Source organism: Galeopterus variegatus, unplaced genomic scaffold (genome assembly GCF_000696425.1).
Source record: "Galeopterus variegatus unplaced genomic scaffold, G_variegatus-3.0.2 Scaffold6279, whole genome shotgun sequence".
NCBI lineage: Eukaryota > Metazoa > Chordata > Mammalia > Dermoptera > Cynocephalidae > Galeopterus > Galeopterus variegatus.
Genome location: NW_007732390.1, coordinates 16,023 through 33,938, shown reverse-complemented (window position 1 = coordinate 33,938; position 17,916 = coordinate 16,023). Strand labels below are relative to the sequence as shown.

At 34.3% G+C, this 17,916-nt stretch overlaps 1 protein-coding gene across 2 annotated transcripts in view; it reads right to left on the bottom strand.

Moving 5' to 3' along the window:
• The window catches only part of TNFSF13B (tumor necrosis factor (ligand) superfamily, member 13b), a 40,861-nt gene that overhangs the window by 9,904 nt on the left and 13,041 nt on the right, over positions 1-17,916 (bottom strand). Inside the window, exon 3 of one of the 2 annotated variants that reach the window (XM_008590684.1) lies at positions 15,112-15,168. The exons of the other annotated variant lie outside the window; for it this stretch is intronic. Within the exon in view, the coding sequence (XP_008588906.1) occupies positions 15,112-15,168 (57 nt within the window). The remainder of the gene's footprint in view (positions 1-15,111; positions 15,169-17,916) is intronic. 2 annotated transcript variants of the gene reach the window in all.

Sequence of the window (17,916 nt, the reverse complement as noted above, 5' to 3'; positions counted from 1 at the left end):
GCTTTTTAAAACTACCACGCATGACTCCTTATAGTAGATATTTAAGAATTTGGAAGTAAACTTCAAGTGTATTAATATTTTTTATAGCTACTCAACAGCTAAAATACAGGTAGATATACCTTCATATAAAATATTTGAACTTTTCATTTCCACTGAGTTTTAATTACTTGGGGTATTTAAAGGTCTTCAACAATTTAACAAAATCAATGTATATTCATATGTGAAATAAAATAAAATAATGTTAGTATTAATATATGAACATAATTTGCATGTATTTTTTTAAATGTCTGCTCTCCAATGTAGATCTTTCCTCTTCTGATGTATATGGAAGAGTTGTAGATAAATTTCAGGATGACAAATTTTTATACAAAATCATATATATTTCATTAGTATTTGTTTTCTGTTCTATTTTCTGAATAGGAAATTTCCTCCCAAACAGTTATACTTCCAGTGTTGCTACCCTCAATAACTAAAAATAAATGCTGCAGAGAGCATCTGTCTTTCACAGCTACCACACTTAGTCACTTCTCTTGATTTTTCATTTTATTCTCTTAAAACGGCTTGAAATAATTTTAAGAAAGAGGACACTGATAACACTTTTTAAAAGGAAGATTAAGTAAATTAATTCAATAAATAATGGTTTTTGTTATATAAAACAAATATAGTCTGGCATTGTAATTCACAGTAATCATATGCTTGATTCTGTAACTTCAGTAGACATGGAAAATCAACAGATTGCAGAAGCCAGTCAGGAGGGTAGGGCCTCATGGGGGTGTAAGTAGTACAGAGAAGTGGTTATATCTGTATTGTAGAACTATCGTTATGTGACTACCAGATGAGAACAGGTGCAGAAGACCTGGAGGCAAAGAAAAAAAGCGGTCGAGGTGAGAGATGATCATGGTTTGTACTAGGATGGTGAGATGAAAATGAAGAGAAGTAGATTAATTCAAAGTGCATTTAAAAAATAGTTAACATAGTTTTGAGATTAATGTGCTGAGTTAGAGGGAGAAATCGAAGAACAACAACCAGAATTCTGGAATGAACAACATAGTCATGGCATTTACTGGAACAGGGAGCACTGGAAGGTGAATAGACTTGAGCACATGTTCTAGAGCTCAGGCTGAGATGCCACCAAGATATTCAAGGAGAGATCTTCAACAGACAGAGGTGTGTACACCTTCAGAGCTCAGAAAAGTGATTTGGGCTAAATTTAAGCCATCATTTAAGCCATCGGCTTATAAATATTAAATGACACCATGGGAATATTTAAGAATGCCAAAGAAATAAGAAGAATAAAAAAGAATGGGACTATGTCAGAGGTCTGACAAAATCAACATTTAAGAGATACATTTAAGAGTAATTTGCAAAGACATAAAAAAGGAGTGGCCAAAATACAGGAAATGGATTAGAGAAACAACCAAGGGAAGCATGTATCTCAAGGAGTCATCAAATGCCAAATTCTATTGAGAGATAAAAAATAAATCCCATCATAGCCTCCATGAAATAATTATGTTAAAAACGTGGAAATAAACAAGAGACTTCCACTATCAACATGACTGTGGAAATTATCTCTCTCCTACCTCCTGTAGGCCATATGAAGAAAAAAAAAAAAAAAAAAACAGAGAGATGTATGTCCTCCAAAATAACTATAAGGGTGCCACAAGTGACTGAGATCACACTAAATTTGAGTGAAGTGAAAGATAAAAAGCATGGGAAATAGTGAGAGGGTGAGGCAACAGCAAACTTCCTGAAGGTGAAGAACTCCTCACATACACACAAAAGCTCCTACATACAGACAATCCGGGAAACTTCAGTCTTAGCTGGAAGAATTTGGGAAATTAAGAGGGAAAAAAAACTCATTGAATTAAGATGAAAGGAGAAGTTTTGAAGGGGAAATAGATCGTGTACAAAACAAAATGAGATGGAAATTTAAAAAGAGTTAGGGATTTGGAAAAATAATAGAATAAGACAGAAAATAGTAAAAGGTTACCAGCATATGCAGAATTGGAAACCCAGGAGACAAAACAAACAACAAAAGACAACACTGAGAAACATCTGAGTGCTCCTAAAAACTAAAGGGCACATCACGTGCCATGGAAAGTTGATTAAGTACGGTTTATTAGTTTCTTGTCGCTGCTGTAAAAAATTGCCACAAACTTAGTGGTTTAAAACAGCACATACTTATTATCTCACAGTGCTAAATGTCAGAAGTCTCACTGGCCTGAAATCAAGATGCTGGCAGGGTTCTCTTGCCTGTGCAGAAGGCTGGGGAGAATCTGTTTCCTTGCATTTTCCAGCTTCCAGAGGCTGCCTGCATTCCTAGACTTACGGCCCTTTTCCTTTTACACAACCAGCAACTGCATCCTTCTGAACTCTGCCTCCAGCACCACACAGACTCCTCTGATTCTGACTCTCCTAACCTCCATAAGAACCTTTTGTGATGACACTGCACCTACCTGCATAATCTAGCATATCTCCCCAAGATCCTCACATCTGTAAAGTCTCTTTTACCTTGTAAAGTCATATAATCACAGATTTCAGAAATTAGGGTGTGGACATCTCTGGGGGAGTTTCATCCTACATACAACCATAGCCAACTCAGAGAATAACTGAGTAATAATTATTGAATTTTAAAGGAAAAGAAATAATCCTTTGTGCAACCAGGCAAGAAAGGGCACTTACGAGAAAAAATTTGCTCTTGCCTTAGTTTTCTCCAAAATGAATATAACACCAAAAGACAGTGGAGAAATTTCCATAGAACATTGAAGTAAAATAAAGGATAAACTGAGACTTTTGTATACAGCCACCTGTCCTTCAATTATAGACTACAAAGAAATAGCCTTGTTAATGCAAGTGCTTAGTGAACACTGCTCTCATTAGCCCATTTGGAGTAAACCAGTGAAGAACTAAATTCGGGCAAACTAAATATATGAATAAGAAACCACAGTAGAAGAACTTGCCATGATTATTGAATATGTTTATCCATAAAACTGAGACAAAAATGCATGAAGACAATGGTTTAACAGAAAAGAAGAAAACGGGCCGGCCCGGTGGCGCACTGGATAGTGCGCTGCTTGGGAAGTGCGGCAGCGCTCCCGCCNAAACTACATTGTAAATTTAAACATGAATAGTATATTATTTTACATCCTAAAGCTTAGATTTTTAGCATGTCAGTTAGAGTACAGTAAATGCAAACAAGAAAATATGCGTTAGTATCTACTCTGTAGAGTGCTTTTTAAAACTACCACGCATGACTCCTTATAGTAGATATTTAAGAATTTGGAAGTAAACTTCAAGTGTATTAATATTTTTTATAGCTACTCAACAGCTAAAATACAGGTAGATATACCTTCATATAAAATATTTGAACTTTTCATGAGATGAAAATGAAGAGAAGTAGATTAATTCAAAGTGCATTTAAAAAATAGTTAACATAGTTTTGAGATTAATGTGCTGAGTTAGAGGGAGAAATTGAAGAACAACAACCAGAATTCTGGAATGAACAACATAGTCATGGCATTTACTGGAACAGGGAGCACTGGAAGGTGAATAGACTTGAGCACATGTTCTAGAGCTCAGGCTGAGATGCCACCAAGATATTCAAGGAGAGATCTTCAACAGACAGAGGTGTGTACACCTTCAGAGCTCAGAAAAGTGATTTGGGCTAAATTTAAGCCATCATTTAAGCCATCGGCTTATAAATATTAAATGACACCATGGGAATATTTAAGAATGCCAAAGAAATAAGAAGAATAAAAAAGAATGGGACTATGTCAGAGGTCTGACAAAATCAACATTTAAGAGATACATTTAAGAGTAATTTGCAAAGACATAAAAAAGGAGTGGCCAAAATACAGGAAATGGATTAGAGAAACAACCAAGGGAAGCATGTATCTCAAGGAGTCATCAAATGCCAAATTCTATTGAGAGATAAAAAAATAAATCCTATCATAGCCTCCATGAAATAATTATGTTAAAAACGTGGAAAGGGGCCGGCCCGGTGGCGCACTGGATAAGTGCGCTGCTTGAGAGCGCGGCGGCGCTCCCGCCCGAGGGTTCAGATCCCACATACAGACTGGTTCCCGCTCACTGGCTGAGCGAGGTGCGGGAGCAACACCGAGGGTTGCGATCCCGTTGCCGGTCCCTGGTCCAGTACGGGGGCAACACTGAGGGTTGCGATCCGTTGCCGGACATGGAAAAAGACAAAAGACAAAAAAAAAAGAAAAAAGAAAAAAGAAAAAAAGAAAAGAAGAAAACGGTTTTATACCTTCACAATGTAGAAATTATATAACTAACAAATATTAGAAAGTAGAAGAGGAAATATATTAATAGTAAATTCATTAATTGCCTCATTTATAACAATGAGGGGTAAAAGGATATAATTTCAGGTTGACAGATAAATTTGAAAGTAATAGAAATATAAATATTTTAACAGTACATAGATAAATATCACAAAATATCATATTATTCTTCAGACCAAAATGGTAGAGAAGGTAAAGAGTAATCACATTAATTTTGTCAGAGACAACAGTAGAAACTCAGTACATTTTGTCTAAAGATATAATTACAGATATCAGAGTAATATCATGGAAAAGGTCAGAGTAGAAAGCTCAAAGAATTAGTCCCTTTCCTGAAGCTTCCATTAAGATGATTAAAAATTGATACAATCAACTTTTTTGGATTTACGTAATCTAATAAAAAGCTTATAGCACCTGAGGGAGTGTTTCATAAAGAAAAAAAAAGGCGGCAAAATTTCAATAAGAAAATATCGTGGCATTTTTTCTTACCCATTTACCATTCCCCATTCTCCAGCTCGGCAGCAGCCATGGAAATGATGAACTGAGTTGCTGACCGCAGCCTGTATCAGGGCGTATAATTCTCACCTTGTATGAAAAACACTGTGTCTGTGCATTTTGACCTTCCTGGAGGCTTGCTTCAGAGGGAAGAAGCCTCTCAGGCTGGCATCCATCAAAAAAAGATACATCCCATAACTACCTGGAGCATGGAACAGCAGATGGAGAAAGCAGCAAACTAACCAACAATCTGGAGGAGGAGGAGGCTAGGGAGAAAGAAACTTGGGGGGATGAATACAGGCTTTGAAGGGCTACCACATACACTCAGAGAATCTGAAATGCAATAAGCATGCCCAGGGCCAGATGCATGCTCAGAAATGACTTGACAGGATCATAGGCTTACACCTCCAGCTATTCTTTGGGTTCTATGCAAACAGGAGGTGAAGAAAAGGCAAAGTTGCAGGCAGCCTAGCTAAGGGCTGAAGGAATGCCCCAGCTTGGAGCCAATTTGCAAAGACTGGTGAAGTTATTTTAATTTTATTTTTGGCTTCTAGTGTTCAAGAAAATCTCTGTCAGGATTAGGATTAGAGATTTAAAAAATAGAAAAAAAAGGCTGACTGCAGAGATAATAGAACAAAGACTTCAGTGGCCACACAGGACAAGGAATACAGTCTTTGTAAAAAATATTTTGCAAAAGTTACTAAACAAATGGACGACTATAGCCCACAGAAAATTCTGGGGTGGGGGGATATTTTATTCCCAGAATTATCATAATAATATTCAAACTTTCCAAATTTAAACAAAAACATTGCAAAGCATACAAAGAAATAGGAAATTATGACCCATCACAGAGTGAAAAAAAAATTGACAGAAACCATATCTGAGAAAGCACATGCATTTGGACTTAATAGATAAAGGTTTTAACTCTTCTAAATATACATAAACAGCTAAAGGAAACCATGAACAAGGAATTTTAAAACCAGGATAATGTTGTATAAACAAATAGATGGTTTCAATAAAGAGATAAAAATGATTAAAAGGAACCAAATAGAAAATTTGTGGTTAAATATAAAATAGTTGAAATTAAAAATTCACTAGAGGCATTAAACAGTAGACAGAAGACAGAATCAGCAAACTTGATGACAGGAGAACTGAAATTATCTAATTTGAAAAGCAGAAGAAAAAAGAATTAAGGCTAATAAGTGATTATAGCAATGTTGCAGGATACAAGGTTAATAGACAAAAGACAATCACTTTTCTCTATACCAGTAATGAACAAGTGAAAATTGAAATTAAAAACATAATACCGTTTACATTAGCACCCAAGAAATGAAATACTTAGGTATAATATAAGATCTATATGAGGAAAACTACAAAACTTTGATGAAAGAAATCACAGAAGAACTAAATAAATGGGGAGATATTACATGCTAATAGATAGGAAGACTCAATATTGTATTAGTCTGTTTTGTGTTGCTTATAATAAAATACCTGCAACTGGGTGATTTATAAATGAAAACAACATTTATTGTTTACAGTTTCTGAGGCTAAGTCCAAAGTCCATCTGGTGGTGGCAACAGTGACCCAGGGGTGTCACATTGCAAGATGGTAGAAGTGTAGAGTGCACACAGAGAGAAAGACAGACTCTCTCTTCTTTGCCAAAGTCCATCTGGTGGTGGCAACAGTGACCCAGGGGTCTCACATTACAAGATGGTAGAAGTGTAGAGTGCACACAGACTCTCTCTTCTTTGAAAGCCCACAGATCCATGCCCCTGACCACCATTTTTAATCCATTCACTACTACATGGTCCTACAATCCAATCACCTCTTCAAGGCTCCACTTTCAATTACCATAATAGGGTTCCCACCCTCTGAACAGTCATAGTGGGGGCTAAGTTTCTAATACATAAAACTTGAGGGACACAATTCAAGTTTCAGTGAGTTTTGGGGGAACATAATTCAATCCTCTACAATTGTCAGATGTAAGTTTTTTTCACCTTGATGTATAGAGTCAGTGCAACTCCAAACAAAATTCCAGCAAGATATTTTGTAGATATCAACAAACTGAGTCTAAAGAATATATGGAGAAGCAAAATACCCAGAAAAGCCAACACAATATTGAAGGAGAAGAACAAAGTGGGAGTACTGATAATAATCAACATCAAAACTTACTATAAAGCTACAGTAGTCAAGACAGTGTGGTATAGACAAAAGAACAAAAAAAATAGATTAATAGAACAAAATAAAGAGTCCCCAAATAGACTCATATATAGTCAACTGATCTTTGACAAAAGGCAAAGGCAATATTATGATGATAAGATAGTCCTTTCAACAAATAATTCTGGGACAACTGGACATCCACATGCATAAAATAAACAAATCTAGATACAGACCTTACACTCATCACAAAAAATTAACTCAAAATGGATCAAGCCCTAAAATGTAAAAGGCAAAACTATGAAATCACTAGAAGATAACATTGGAGTAAATCAGGTAAACTTTGTTTTGTCAATGACTTTTTTAGATACAATACCAAAGGGAAAATCATGAAAGGAAGAATTGCTAAACTGGAGTTTATTAAAATCAAAAATTTCTGCTTTGCAAAATACACTGTCAAGTGAGTGAAAAGACAAGCCACAGACTGAAAGAAAATATTTGCAATAGACATATCTGATAAAAGATTGTTATCCAATATACATAATGTACTCTTAAAACTCACCAATAAGAAAACAACCTGATTAAAAATAGGCCAAGACTTCAACAGACACCTCACCAAAAATGTACAGATGGCAAATAAGCATATGAAAAGATGTTCCACATTATATGTCAGTGGGGAAATTAAAATAATAAGGAGATATGACTATACACCTATGAAAATGACCAAAATCCAGAACACTGACAACAACAAATTCTGACAGGGATGTGGAGCAACAGGAAATCTTTTTGTCATTGGTGGTGTAAATGAAAAATGATGTAGCCACTTTGGAAGACAGTTTGGCAGTTTCTTACAAAAACTGGAACACAAAAAATGGCACACAAATGTTCATACCAGCTTTATTCAGAATTGTAAAAACTTGAAAGCAACCAAGATGTCTCATAGCAGGTGAATGAATAAACTATTGTATAGCCAGACCGTGGAATACTATTTAGTGCTAAAATGAAATGAGTTATCAAGCCATGAAAAGACTTGGAGTAAACTTAAGTGCATATCACTGAGTGAAAGAAGCCTGTCTGAAAAGGCTACTTCCTGTATGATTCCAACTATATGACACTTTGGAAAAGTCAAAACTATAGAGACATTAAAGAGATCAGTGGTTAAATAAATAATAAATAAATGAATAAACAGGACAAATAGGAGAGAACAGAGGATTTTTGTGGCTGTGAAAATACTCAGTATAATACTATAATGGTGGGTACCTGCCATTATACATTTGTGCTACCCGTAGAAAGTGCAACACCAAGAGTGAACCCTAATGGAAACCATGGACTGATAAGGATTTATCAGTTTAGGTTCATCAATTGTAACAAATGTATTACTCTGACAGGGGATTTTGATAACAGGAGAGGAGGCTATGCTCATGTAGGGGTAGGAGACATATGAGATATCTCTGTATCTTCCTTTGTGAAACTAAACCATGGACTGATAAGGATTTATCAGTTTAGGTTCATCAATTGTAACAAATGTATTACTCCGACAGGGGATTTTGATAACAGGAGAGGAGGCTATGCTCATGTAGGGGTAGGAGACATATGAGATATCTCTGTATCTTCCTTTGTGAAACTAAAACTGCTCTGAAATATAAAGTTTTTAAAAAATGAAGGAAAGTGAATAGATCATCAGGAACTTCTCAGATAGCTTCAAGCAGACTAACATATGCATTATTGGAGTCTTAGAGGGAGAAGATAAAGGAAATTGCAGAGAGAATGTTTGAAGAAATAATAGCCAAATTTTTCTCAACTTTGAAGTCATAAATCTACACATCTAAAAAGTTTAATAAACTTCAAGCAGGATAAACACAGAGACATCCATACCAAGACTCATCGCAATCAAGCTGTTGAAAGACAATGACAAGGAGATTATCTTGAAAACAGCAAGAGAGAAGTAATTTGTCAAGTACAAGCTACACTCAACAAGATAAACAATGGATTTATCATCAGAAACCATGGAGACCCGAAGTGGTGGGATGACATATTTAAAGTGCTGAATGAGAAAACTGTCTACCAGCTATTCTATATATGGTAAAGACATCCTTCAAATATGAAGAAAAAATTAAGATGTGCCCAAATAAACAAAAACTGAGGAAGTTCATCAGTACTAGGTAGTTACTGGAAGACATGAGGAAATAAAGAACACAGGTAAAGGAGCCTGTATAGATAAACATAAAAGCCCTTATTACTGTATTTCTATTTGTTGCTCCTCTTTTTGTTTCCTGTATGATTTAAAAGACAAACACATAAAACAATAATTACGACTTTATAAGGAGAACAAGTGAGCACATTAACTCTCTTGCTCATGCCATTCTTGCCACGTGACACCCTGTGTCAGTGTAAATAGTCACCACCAAGAAGAAGGCTCTCACCAAATGTGTTCCCTGGATCTTGGACCTCCCAGCCTCCAGAACTGCAAGAAATAGATTTCATTCCTTTATAACTTACCCCATTTCAGGTATTCTGCTATAAGCAACAGAAAACAGACTAATACGGATGACTATTCGCAAACCAGAAAAATACCCTCTCCAGATCTGGCGCCTTGATCTTGGATTTTCCAGCCTCCAGCCTGTGAGAAATAAATTTCTGTTGTTTAAGGAACCCAGTCTATAATAATTTGTTATAGCAACCTGAGCTGACTAAGCATCCAAAAGAATATAATACCTAGGAATAAATTTACCCAAGGAAATAAAATACTTGTATACTGAAAACATTGTTAAAAGAAATTAGAGGAGACATAAATAAATGGGAAGATATCTTGTGTTCATGGATGGATATATTTAATATTGCTAAGATGGTAATACTACCCAATTGATCTACAGATTTAGTCCAATCTCTATACAAATTTCAATGGCTTTTTTTCTTTCAAAAATGGAAAAGCTAATCTTAAAATTTATTTGGCACTGCAAAAGATACTCAAATAGCCAAAACAATCTTGAAAATGAAGAACAAAGTTGGAGAATTCACTCTTCCAAATTTTAAAACTTACTATTGATCTACAGTAATCAAAACAGTATGGTGGCCCAGCAGAAGGATAGACATACAAAAACCAAAATTGATAGTCCAGAAATAAACCCATACATCTATGACCAATTAATGTTGACAGGTGTGCCAAGACCATTCAGTGGGGGAAGAATAGTATTCAACAAACAATGCCAGGACAACTGGATATCTACATGCTAAAGGATGACAGTGGACCCCTGCCTCACACCATATAAAAAATTAACTAAAAATGAATCAATGATGTAGAGATAATATAAAAAACTATAATACTCTTAGAAAAAGATATAGGAGAAAATCATGATTGTGAATTTGGCAATAGATTCTGTACTAAAGACACCAAAAACACAAAAAACAAAAGCTAGGTAAACTTCATCAAAAATAAATACTTTCATGTGTCAAAGGACATTATTAAGAATGGAAAAAAAAATCTACAAAATAGAAGAAAAGATTTGCAAATCAGATATTTAAGAAGGGTCTAGCACCTACTATATATAAAGAAGTTTTACAACTCAACAACAAAAAGACAACCAAATTTTAAAATGGACATGGGACTTGAATAGACATTTTTTCCCAAAGAAGATATACAAAGAGCTAATAAGCACATGAAAAGATACTCAACATTATCAGTCATTAGAGAGATGCAAATCAATACCACAATGAGATACCACTTCACACCCAACAGAAATGCAAAAACAACAACACCAATAATAATGAAAGCAATGTGTCATTGTATATTGGGCTAATGTAAAATGGTGCAGCCATTGTTGATAACAGTTTGGCAGTTTCTCAACAATTCCACTCCTAGGTATGTACCCAAACAAATATCTTATGCAAATGTTTATAGAATCACTACTCACAATAGACAATAAAGGAAACAACCTTAATGGATGGATGAATGAATAAACAAATTATGGTTAACATATGATGGAATATTATTTATCCATCCAGAGGAGTGAAGTAATCGTATATACTACACCATGGACCTGAAAACATTATGCTAAGTGAAAGAAGCCAGGCACTAAAGGTCACATATTGTGTAATTACATTTATATGAAATGTTCAGAATAGGTGAATCCATAGAAACAGAGAACAGATTGGTGGTTACCATGGGCTGGGGAGATGAAGAAATGGTGACTAACTGCTTAATGAATACAGAGTTTTCTTTTGGGCTGATAGAAGTGTTCTGGAGCTAGAGAGACTTGATAGTTTCAAAATATTGTGAATGCACTAACTGCCAATGAATTGTATACTTTGCTTTTATATTATGTGAATTTGACATCAATAAAAAAAGATGTAATCATAAAGGTAAATACTAGTGCTCTTTACAAACAGAAAAAGCAAATCATACAGCTTACATAGTGAGCAACCTCTTTAAATCTACAAAAATAGAAACTATTTTGTTAAAGTGTAAAACAATGCACAATATAGCCTAATATGAATAATGGCCAAGCATTTCTGAAATGAGTAAATGTAACCGGGATTATATCACCCAATAAATAAAAATAATTTTAATATGAGATCAAAAAGTAAAGCACAACTCTGTTCTGTATACATAGGACACACATAAAACGAGTTATTTCAGAAGACTTAAAAATGAAACTTTGAGCAAATTCATACTAGGGAAATGCAAATTAAAAAAATTATTTCAACCTTGATATTGAAAAGGCCTTCATACACAAAAAGAATAACCAGCTAGAAGATATAGTGAAAGAAAATATCCCCATTTACAACAGCAACTGCAAAGATAAAATACCTTGTAATAATATTACCAAGAAATATGCAAGATCTACATGAAGAAAAGTTGAATACATAAAGAAACAAAAGAAGACTGAATGAATATAAATATATATCATATTCTTAAACACCTGTTGTCATAAGGATTTTTTCTTAATTTATAAATATAATGAGATCCAAGAAACATATCAGAAGGTATGTTTTTTTTTTTTTAGTTTTTAGTTTTTTCTTTTAACTAGCTAATCTAATTTCCTACGGGAAAAATAGAGAACTAAAAGAAGCCTTAATCTTAATTTATAAATATAATGAGATCCAAGAAACATATCAGAAGGTATGTTTTTTTTTTTTTTAGTTTTTAGTTTTTTCTTTTAACTAGCTAATCTAATTTCCTACGGGAAAAATAGAGAACAAAAAGAAGCCTTACAAGTGAAAAAAATTGAGATATTGAGGAGGGAATTAGACTCGCCAAATAATCATATAAAGTCCGAACTAAAATGCCATCTTTTGGGTTCACATGAACAGACAAATAAAGCAATATAATAGATAAGTCATGGAGAGAAAGCTGAAAAAAAAATGAAGAAATTGACTCACATACGGGAATTTAATATAAGTTAAATTGAACATCTTCAAGTAATTTGGGAAAGATGAGCTATTTTTTAAAAATTATGGTGTAATAGGTAGTCCTCTGAGGAAAAAACTTAAGTTGGTTGCATACCTCACATCTTATACCAGAATAAATTGCTAATAGATAAAATATTTAAATGTAAAAAATAACCATCAAAGCTTTAGAAGGAACTTGGGAACCTTTGTTAATATCTCTGAAGTGTAGAAGGATTTTCTAGTCATGACTCAAAATTCAGAACTCTTAAAAAATAAAAATCAACAAATCTGACCAGAAAAAATCAACCTTAAGCAGAATTAACAAGACAAATCACAACATGTTAGGAACTGCTTACAAGACAAATCACAACATGTTAGGAACAGCAATTCATAATACAAAAGATTAATTTGCTTAAGATATAAAGAGTTCACAGAAATCAATTTAAAAATGATCAACAGCCCAATAGAAAAAATAGAAAGGATATGAACAGATAGCTCATAGAAAATAAAATAAAAATAGAAACAAAAAATTGGAAGAATGTAAAGACAGAAATACAAATGATTCTTAAAACATACAAAAAGATGACCCACACATTTCATATTAGAAGAATGCAAATTTAGAGATATTACTTTTCACCTAATATTCTTTTGTTGCCAGTGGTAGCATAACATTTTATAACCCTGACAGAACCACTTGGTAATAACTGTCAAAATTCAAAATCTGTCTCACACATAGGCTGACACATGATACATTACAAATGTCCAGTCATTCTTTGAAGCATTATCATTGCAAAAGATTGTCATTAAGAAGTCTATCAGTAGGGGACTGGTTAAATAAATTGCAGTCATACAATGGAATACTTGGCAACTTTTTAGAATAATGAGGAACTTTCTATGTAGGGACATCAAAATATCTGCAATATAAATTGAGGAAAGAAAGCAGGTTTTACTACTTTCAAATAATGTCTATTCCAAGTACAGTTATCTTTAGTATAAGACAGAGGGAAATCAGAACCACATCCCAATTTGTTTGAGTCCCCATAAAGAGAGTCTTGAAGTCTACACAAGAAATAATCAAAGCGGTAGCTTGTGAGGTGGGGGTAGGTGGGAACAGAGCAGAAGCAGAACAAGAGTTTTCAATTCACACTTTTGGTGTCTCACATTTGCATTAGAGTACAGGAGCTGCATCATTTTGCATCATTTACAGCATTTCCCTTATTCTTTTCTTTTTTTTTTTTCTTTTTTTGGCCAAATGTGTAAAGCAATCATTTTCCTAGGAACTTTAAAAAGTGTTATCTTTGGTCCTTAGGGTCTTCTTCTGGCTTTCTTTTACTTCTTAGGAATTAGTTTGCAGCCTATTAGAGGTTGCAAACATGATTCTGGAAAACGTAGAGCAATAGATAACAGATTTTCAAACAGCTTGTTACTGTGTTGCGTTTAGGAAAATTAGTCACATAGAAAAATACAGATGCAAAGCAGCACTGGAGGGGATCATTCCAAAGGCCAGTCTGCACTCAGCAGCGGTGTTAGCTTTGGTTTCCCGTTACTGGTCCCCTGGCTTGGCCTCCTGCTACTCCTGAACTCCCCGCTGTGGATCACAACACAAAAATCCCCAGCCCCTACCTGTTTTATTTCCTCCACAGCATTTCATTTCACCATTCTACATTTTACTTGCTCAATTATAGGTTTTTTTTCTGTTTCCTTCATTAGAAGGTAAGCTCCATCAAAGTAGAAAACCATACACATTTCACTCACAGCTACCCCCGTACCCCTAGAGTAACTGAAATATTGTATGTTCTTAATCGATACATGTAAAGTAAATGAATAAATGAGTGTGTGAGTAAATGAATAAATCACTCTTTTCTAGTACGCTTTTTGTTCATTAGTTATCTTGTATAAATAGAAGCCGCTATAGAGCACCAATTCCCAAAATATTTTGCTTTTGGGGAAATGTTGATACCTGTTAGACTGGCATGGTCACAAGAATTTGTGAAACTGGATTAAACGAAGTTAAACAAGTGTTCTCTAGAGTAAGACTTCTCAGATTTCATAATTTGTTAATGTGCCTTGTGATTCTCAAAGAAAAATATATAGGATGCTGGGTCTCCAGACTTATTTGACAATAAAACCCTTATTTCAAGCACAATTTCTCAGGATTAATGTTCCAGGTGATACATTTTGGGAAATGGCATTAAACATTTATTCTCTATGAGCCTGGTTTCAGGCTATTATTACTACAGAAAACACTTACTTGTCTGGAATTTAAGCTAACAAAAGCATCAAATAAATGAAAAAGTTTAACACATTTTACCTCTGTGAGAAAATGGTAATTAGGAAGCATTGATTTGATACTGGAAATTTGTCATAAAAATACAGTTTTTATGACATGTTCAGTTTCGTCACCAACCAAATATAATAGAATTAATATTTGCGAAGATGACTTTGAGTCTTTACAGAAGCCAAATTACCAAATAGTAACAAATTAAATTTGATTTAGTATTGATGTTATTTTATTGTATGCTAATTTAAAATTTCTAAATATCAGTGCCTCTAAGGTAATTTCGTTCATTAGATTATTACATTAGCCTAAACATGTATTTTCCAGTCATTCTGAATAAACTTAATTTATTATGTTACATATGATTATAAGAAGTTTTGAGGTGTGTGGTTCATTTGAGGTGCAGTTCAAGTATAGTTTTTAGACTTGAAACTTAACAAATACTTGGAATGGACTGAATCCTAAGTGCAAAAAGTGTTAGGGCTATTTCATTACCTTTTCTTATGGTTGGTGTGTCACTGTCTGCAATCAGTTGCAAGCAGTCTTGAGTGACTGAAAAGCAAAAATATCTGAATCCTAAGTGCAAAAAGTGTTAGGGCTATTTCATTACCTTTTCTTATGGTTGGTGTGTTACTGTCTGCAATCAGTTGCAAGCAGTCTTGAGTGACTGAAAAGCAAAAATATATCATTTTAGTAACTTGAGACAAGCTTTTTGATAAAATATTGTGGACCAAAGAGAAAGAGAGATACAACATCTTTTAAAAATAAAATTGAAGATTTCCATGAGACTGTATAATCAGTAAAGCTTCTTAGAGACATCAATTCACATCACAAATTACAAGGAGAATATTCCAGAGAATATTCAAGGGAGTCAATAACAATTGCCTTAAATAAAAAGAAATGCCTTCGGATAAAAGCAAATTAAGTAAGTACACCTTCTACTGGGCCTGGAGGGAGGAAAAAAGGCAAAGCAGTAAATATCGGTGAAGAATATGAAACATAAACCAAAGCTTGCATGCTTTAAATGAAGAAAATATTAGTTCAGATTTTTTATTATCTAGCAAATATTCTATTCAGAGTTGAAGTAATACTTTAAAAACATGTTTCTCAATGCATACATTTTAGGGACTTGACACAGTGGGGAACTCCTATCCCAGTGATTAATCAAAAAACTTTCTAATACTTAAAACTTGAAATAACTCAGTTATAATTAAATAATATTCTGAGGCTGTGCAAATGCATACTGTTAAAGAGGTGATCACATAAGAAAATCTGTAAAGAAATCTCCCTTGATTTTAAAAGTGGAAATAACATTAAAACTACATGAAACTCTTCTAACCCATTTCTTTGTAAATTTGATTGTTTTGATAGGAGCAGAGCATTTTAGTCTACTCTGTGTATACTTTTATTGATCTTGTAAAACATAGATACCCATGCTGGTGCCATAGGGCAAGTGTGATTCACTAGTGCAATTACTGCAGCAGACCCTCTTCCACTGAGATATGGAAAAGGATCACATCAGGCACAATAGTTGTGAATAAGGACAGCTTGAAAGAAAGGAAGAGCAAAACATTCAAAGTAGCTAAAACCCAAAGTGAACAGTATCCAGAATACCCATATTAAACCTATTTAAACATATTCCTATTTTTCCAACAAAATCTTCTTAAGCAATTACATTCACAGGCACCATGACAGGTGCTGTGTGGGATACAAGGTCAGTCAGTGCATAGAAATTATCTTTCCTCCACACCAAAAAGGGGGAGGATCTTGACAAAGTAAAGTCAAATTTCCAAATTTTCCAATCTTTCCTTTGTCACTATGTATATGTATATTGTAAAGACACAATGAGATAATGCACGTGAAACACTTAGCACTATACCTGGTACATAACAATTTCAAAATCAATCTTAGCTGTTACTATTAGTAGTGGTGGTAGTATTATTTTTCTTGATAGTAATGAGTCAGATAAACTAAAAAACAATGGAAGGACACTGAGAGCATGTAGCCCAACTGAAGCAGTAAAGGCCAAAGAAATACTAGAACACCTGACCTTCTATTTTAGTTATCTCTTTCCATATTTCTCCAAAACTCCAATAGGAGACTGCTATGGTCTGAATATTTGTGTCCCTGCCAAATTTATATGTTGAAACCTAATCACCAGTGTGACGGTATTAGGAGGTGCTGAGGACAGAGCCCTCATGAATGGGATTAGTGCCCTTATCAAAGAAACCCTAGAGAGCTAGCTTGCCCCTTCCACCATGTGAGGACACAGGAAGAAGGTGCCACCTGTGAACCAGGAATCAGGCCCTCACCAGACACCAAATCTGCCCACACTTTGGTCTTGGCCTTCCCAGCCTCCTGAACTGTGAGAAGTAAATTTCTGTTGTTTATAAGCAACCTGGTCTATGGTATTTTATTATAGCAGCCCAAACAGTCTAAGACAGAGACTTAGATATTCTATTAAATATTATCACAAAAATGTTTACCTAATGAGTAATGAATTGACACTATCCAAGTGATATGAAAATATCTGAATTTTAATCTCTGCAGTCGAACTAAAACTTGGCCTCGACCTACACACTGAAAAAATGTTCTATTCTATCCTGTAGTAGTGGAAATCTAACCTTTATGAGAAAATGTGCTTTGGAGAGAAAAGTTTATTTCAAGAACAGTTCTTCAGAAAAGAAAATGAGATATGCATTTGACAGTTCAGTAGTAGTGTTTGAATTATATTCACCGAAGCTAGTACAATTCATCTATTGCCCTTGTTTCAGAGAAAATCACTAGGCTTTTCAGACAACAACTTCCTTTAGAAAATTTGATATCTATTATCAGCTTATCTCCGATTCAGTCTTTTAAGACCCTCTTTTCCATTCAACATAGATCTGATTTTAGACATAGATTATTGCTCAGCTAAAGTCTTGCCACACAAAGAGTAGACCAAAAAAAGGTAATATTGTTTTTAATATCTCCCAATAGTATATACATCTAACCATAGAGTTTTGAAAATGCATAGCGTAACATAAGAAACACAGTATTGAAAACAATTGTAGGATTAATTGATTGTGTTTGGTTTTCAAAAGTCATTTACACATCTTTCCCTTTATTACAATTGAAGGAATTATACAGGAGGTTCAGAATAGTTTGTCTTTTTTACTAAGCAGGGTCATAGCATACATTAAAACCTTTCTGAGCCTATAGGGAGACATTTCTGAATATATATTTCTAAAGATTATGATACAGTGATGTGTGAAATACTGATAATTAATTCAAGTAAAAGTACCTTTTCAGGGCCGGCCC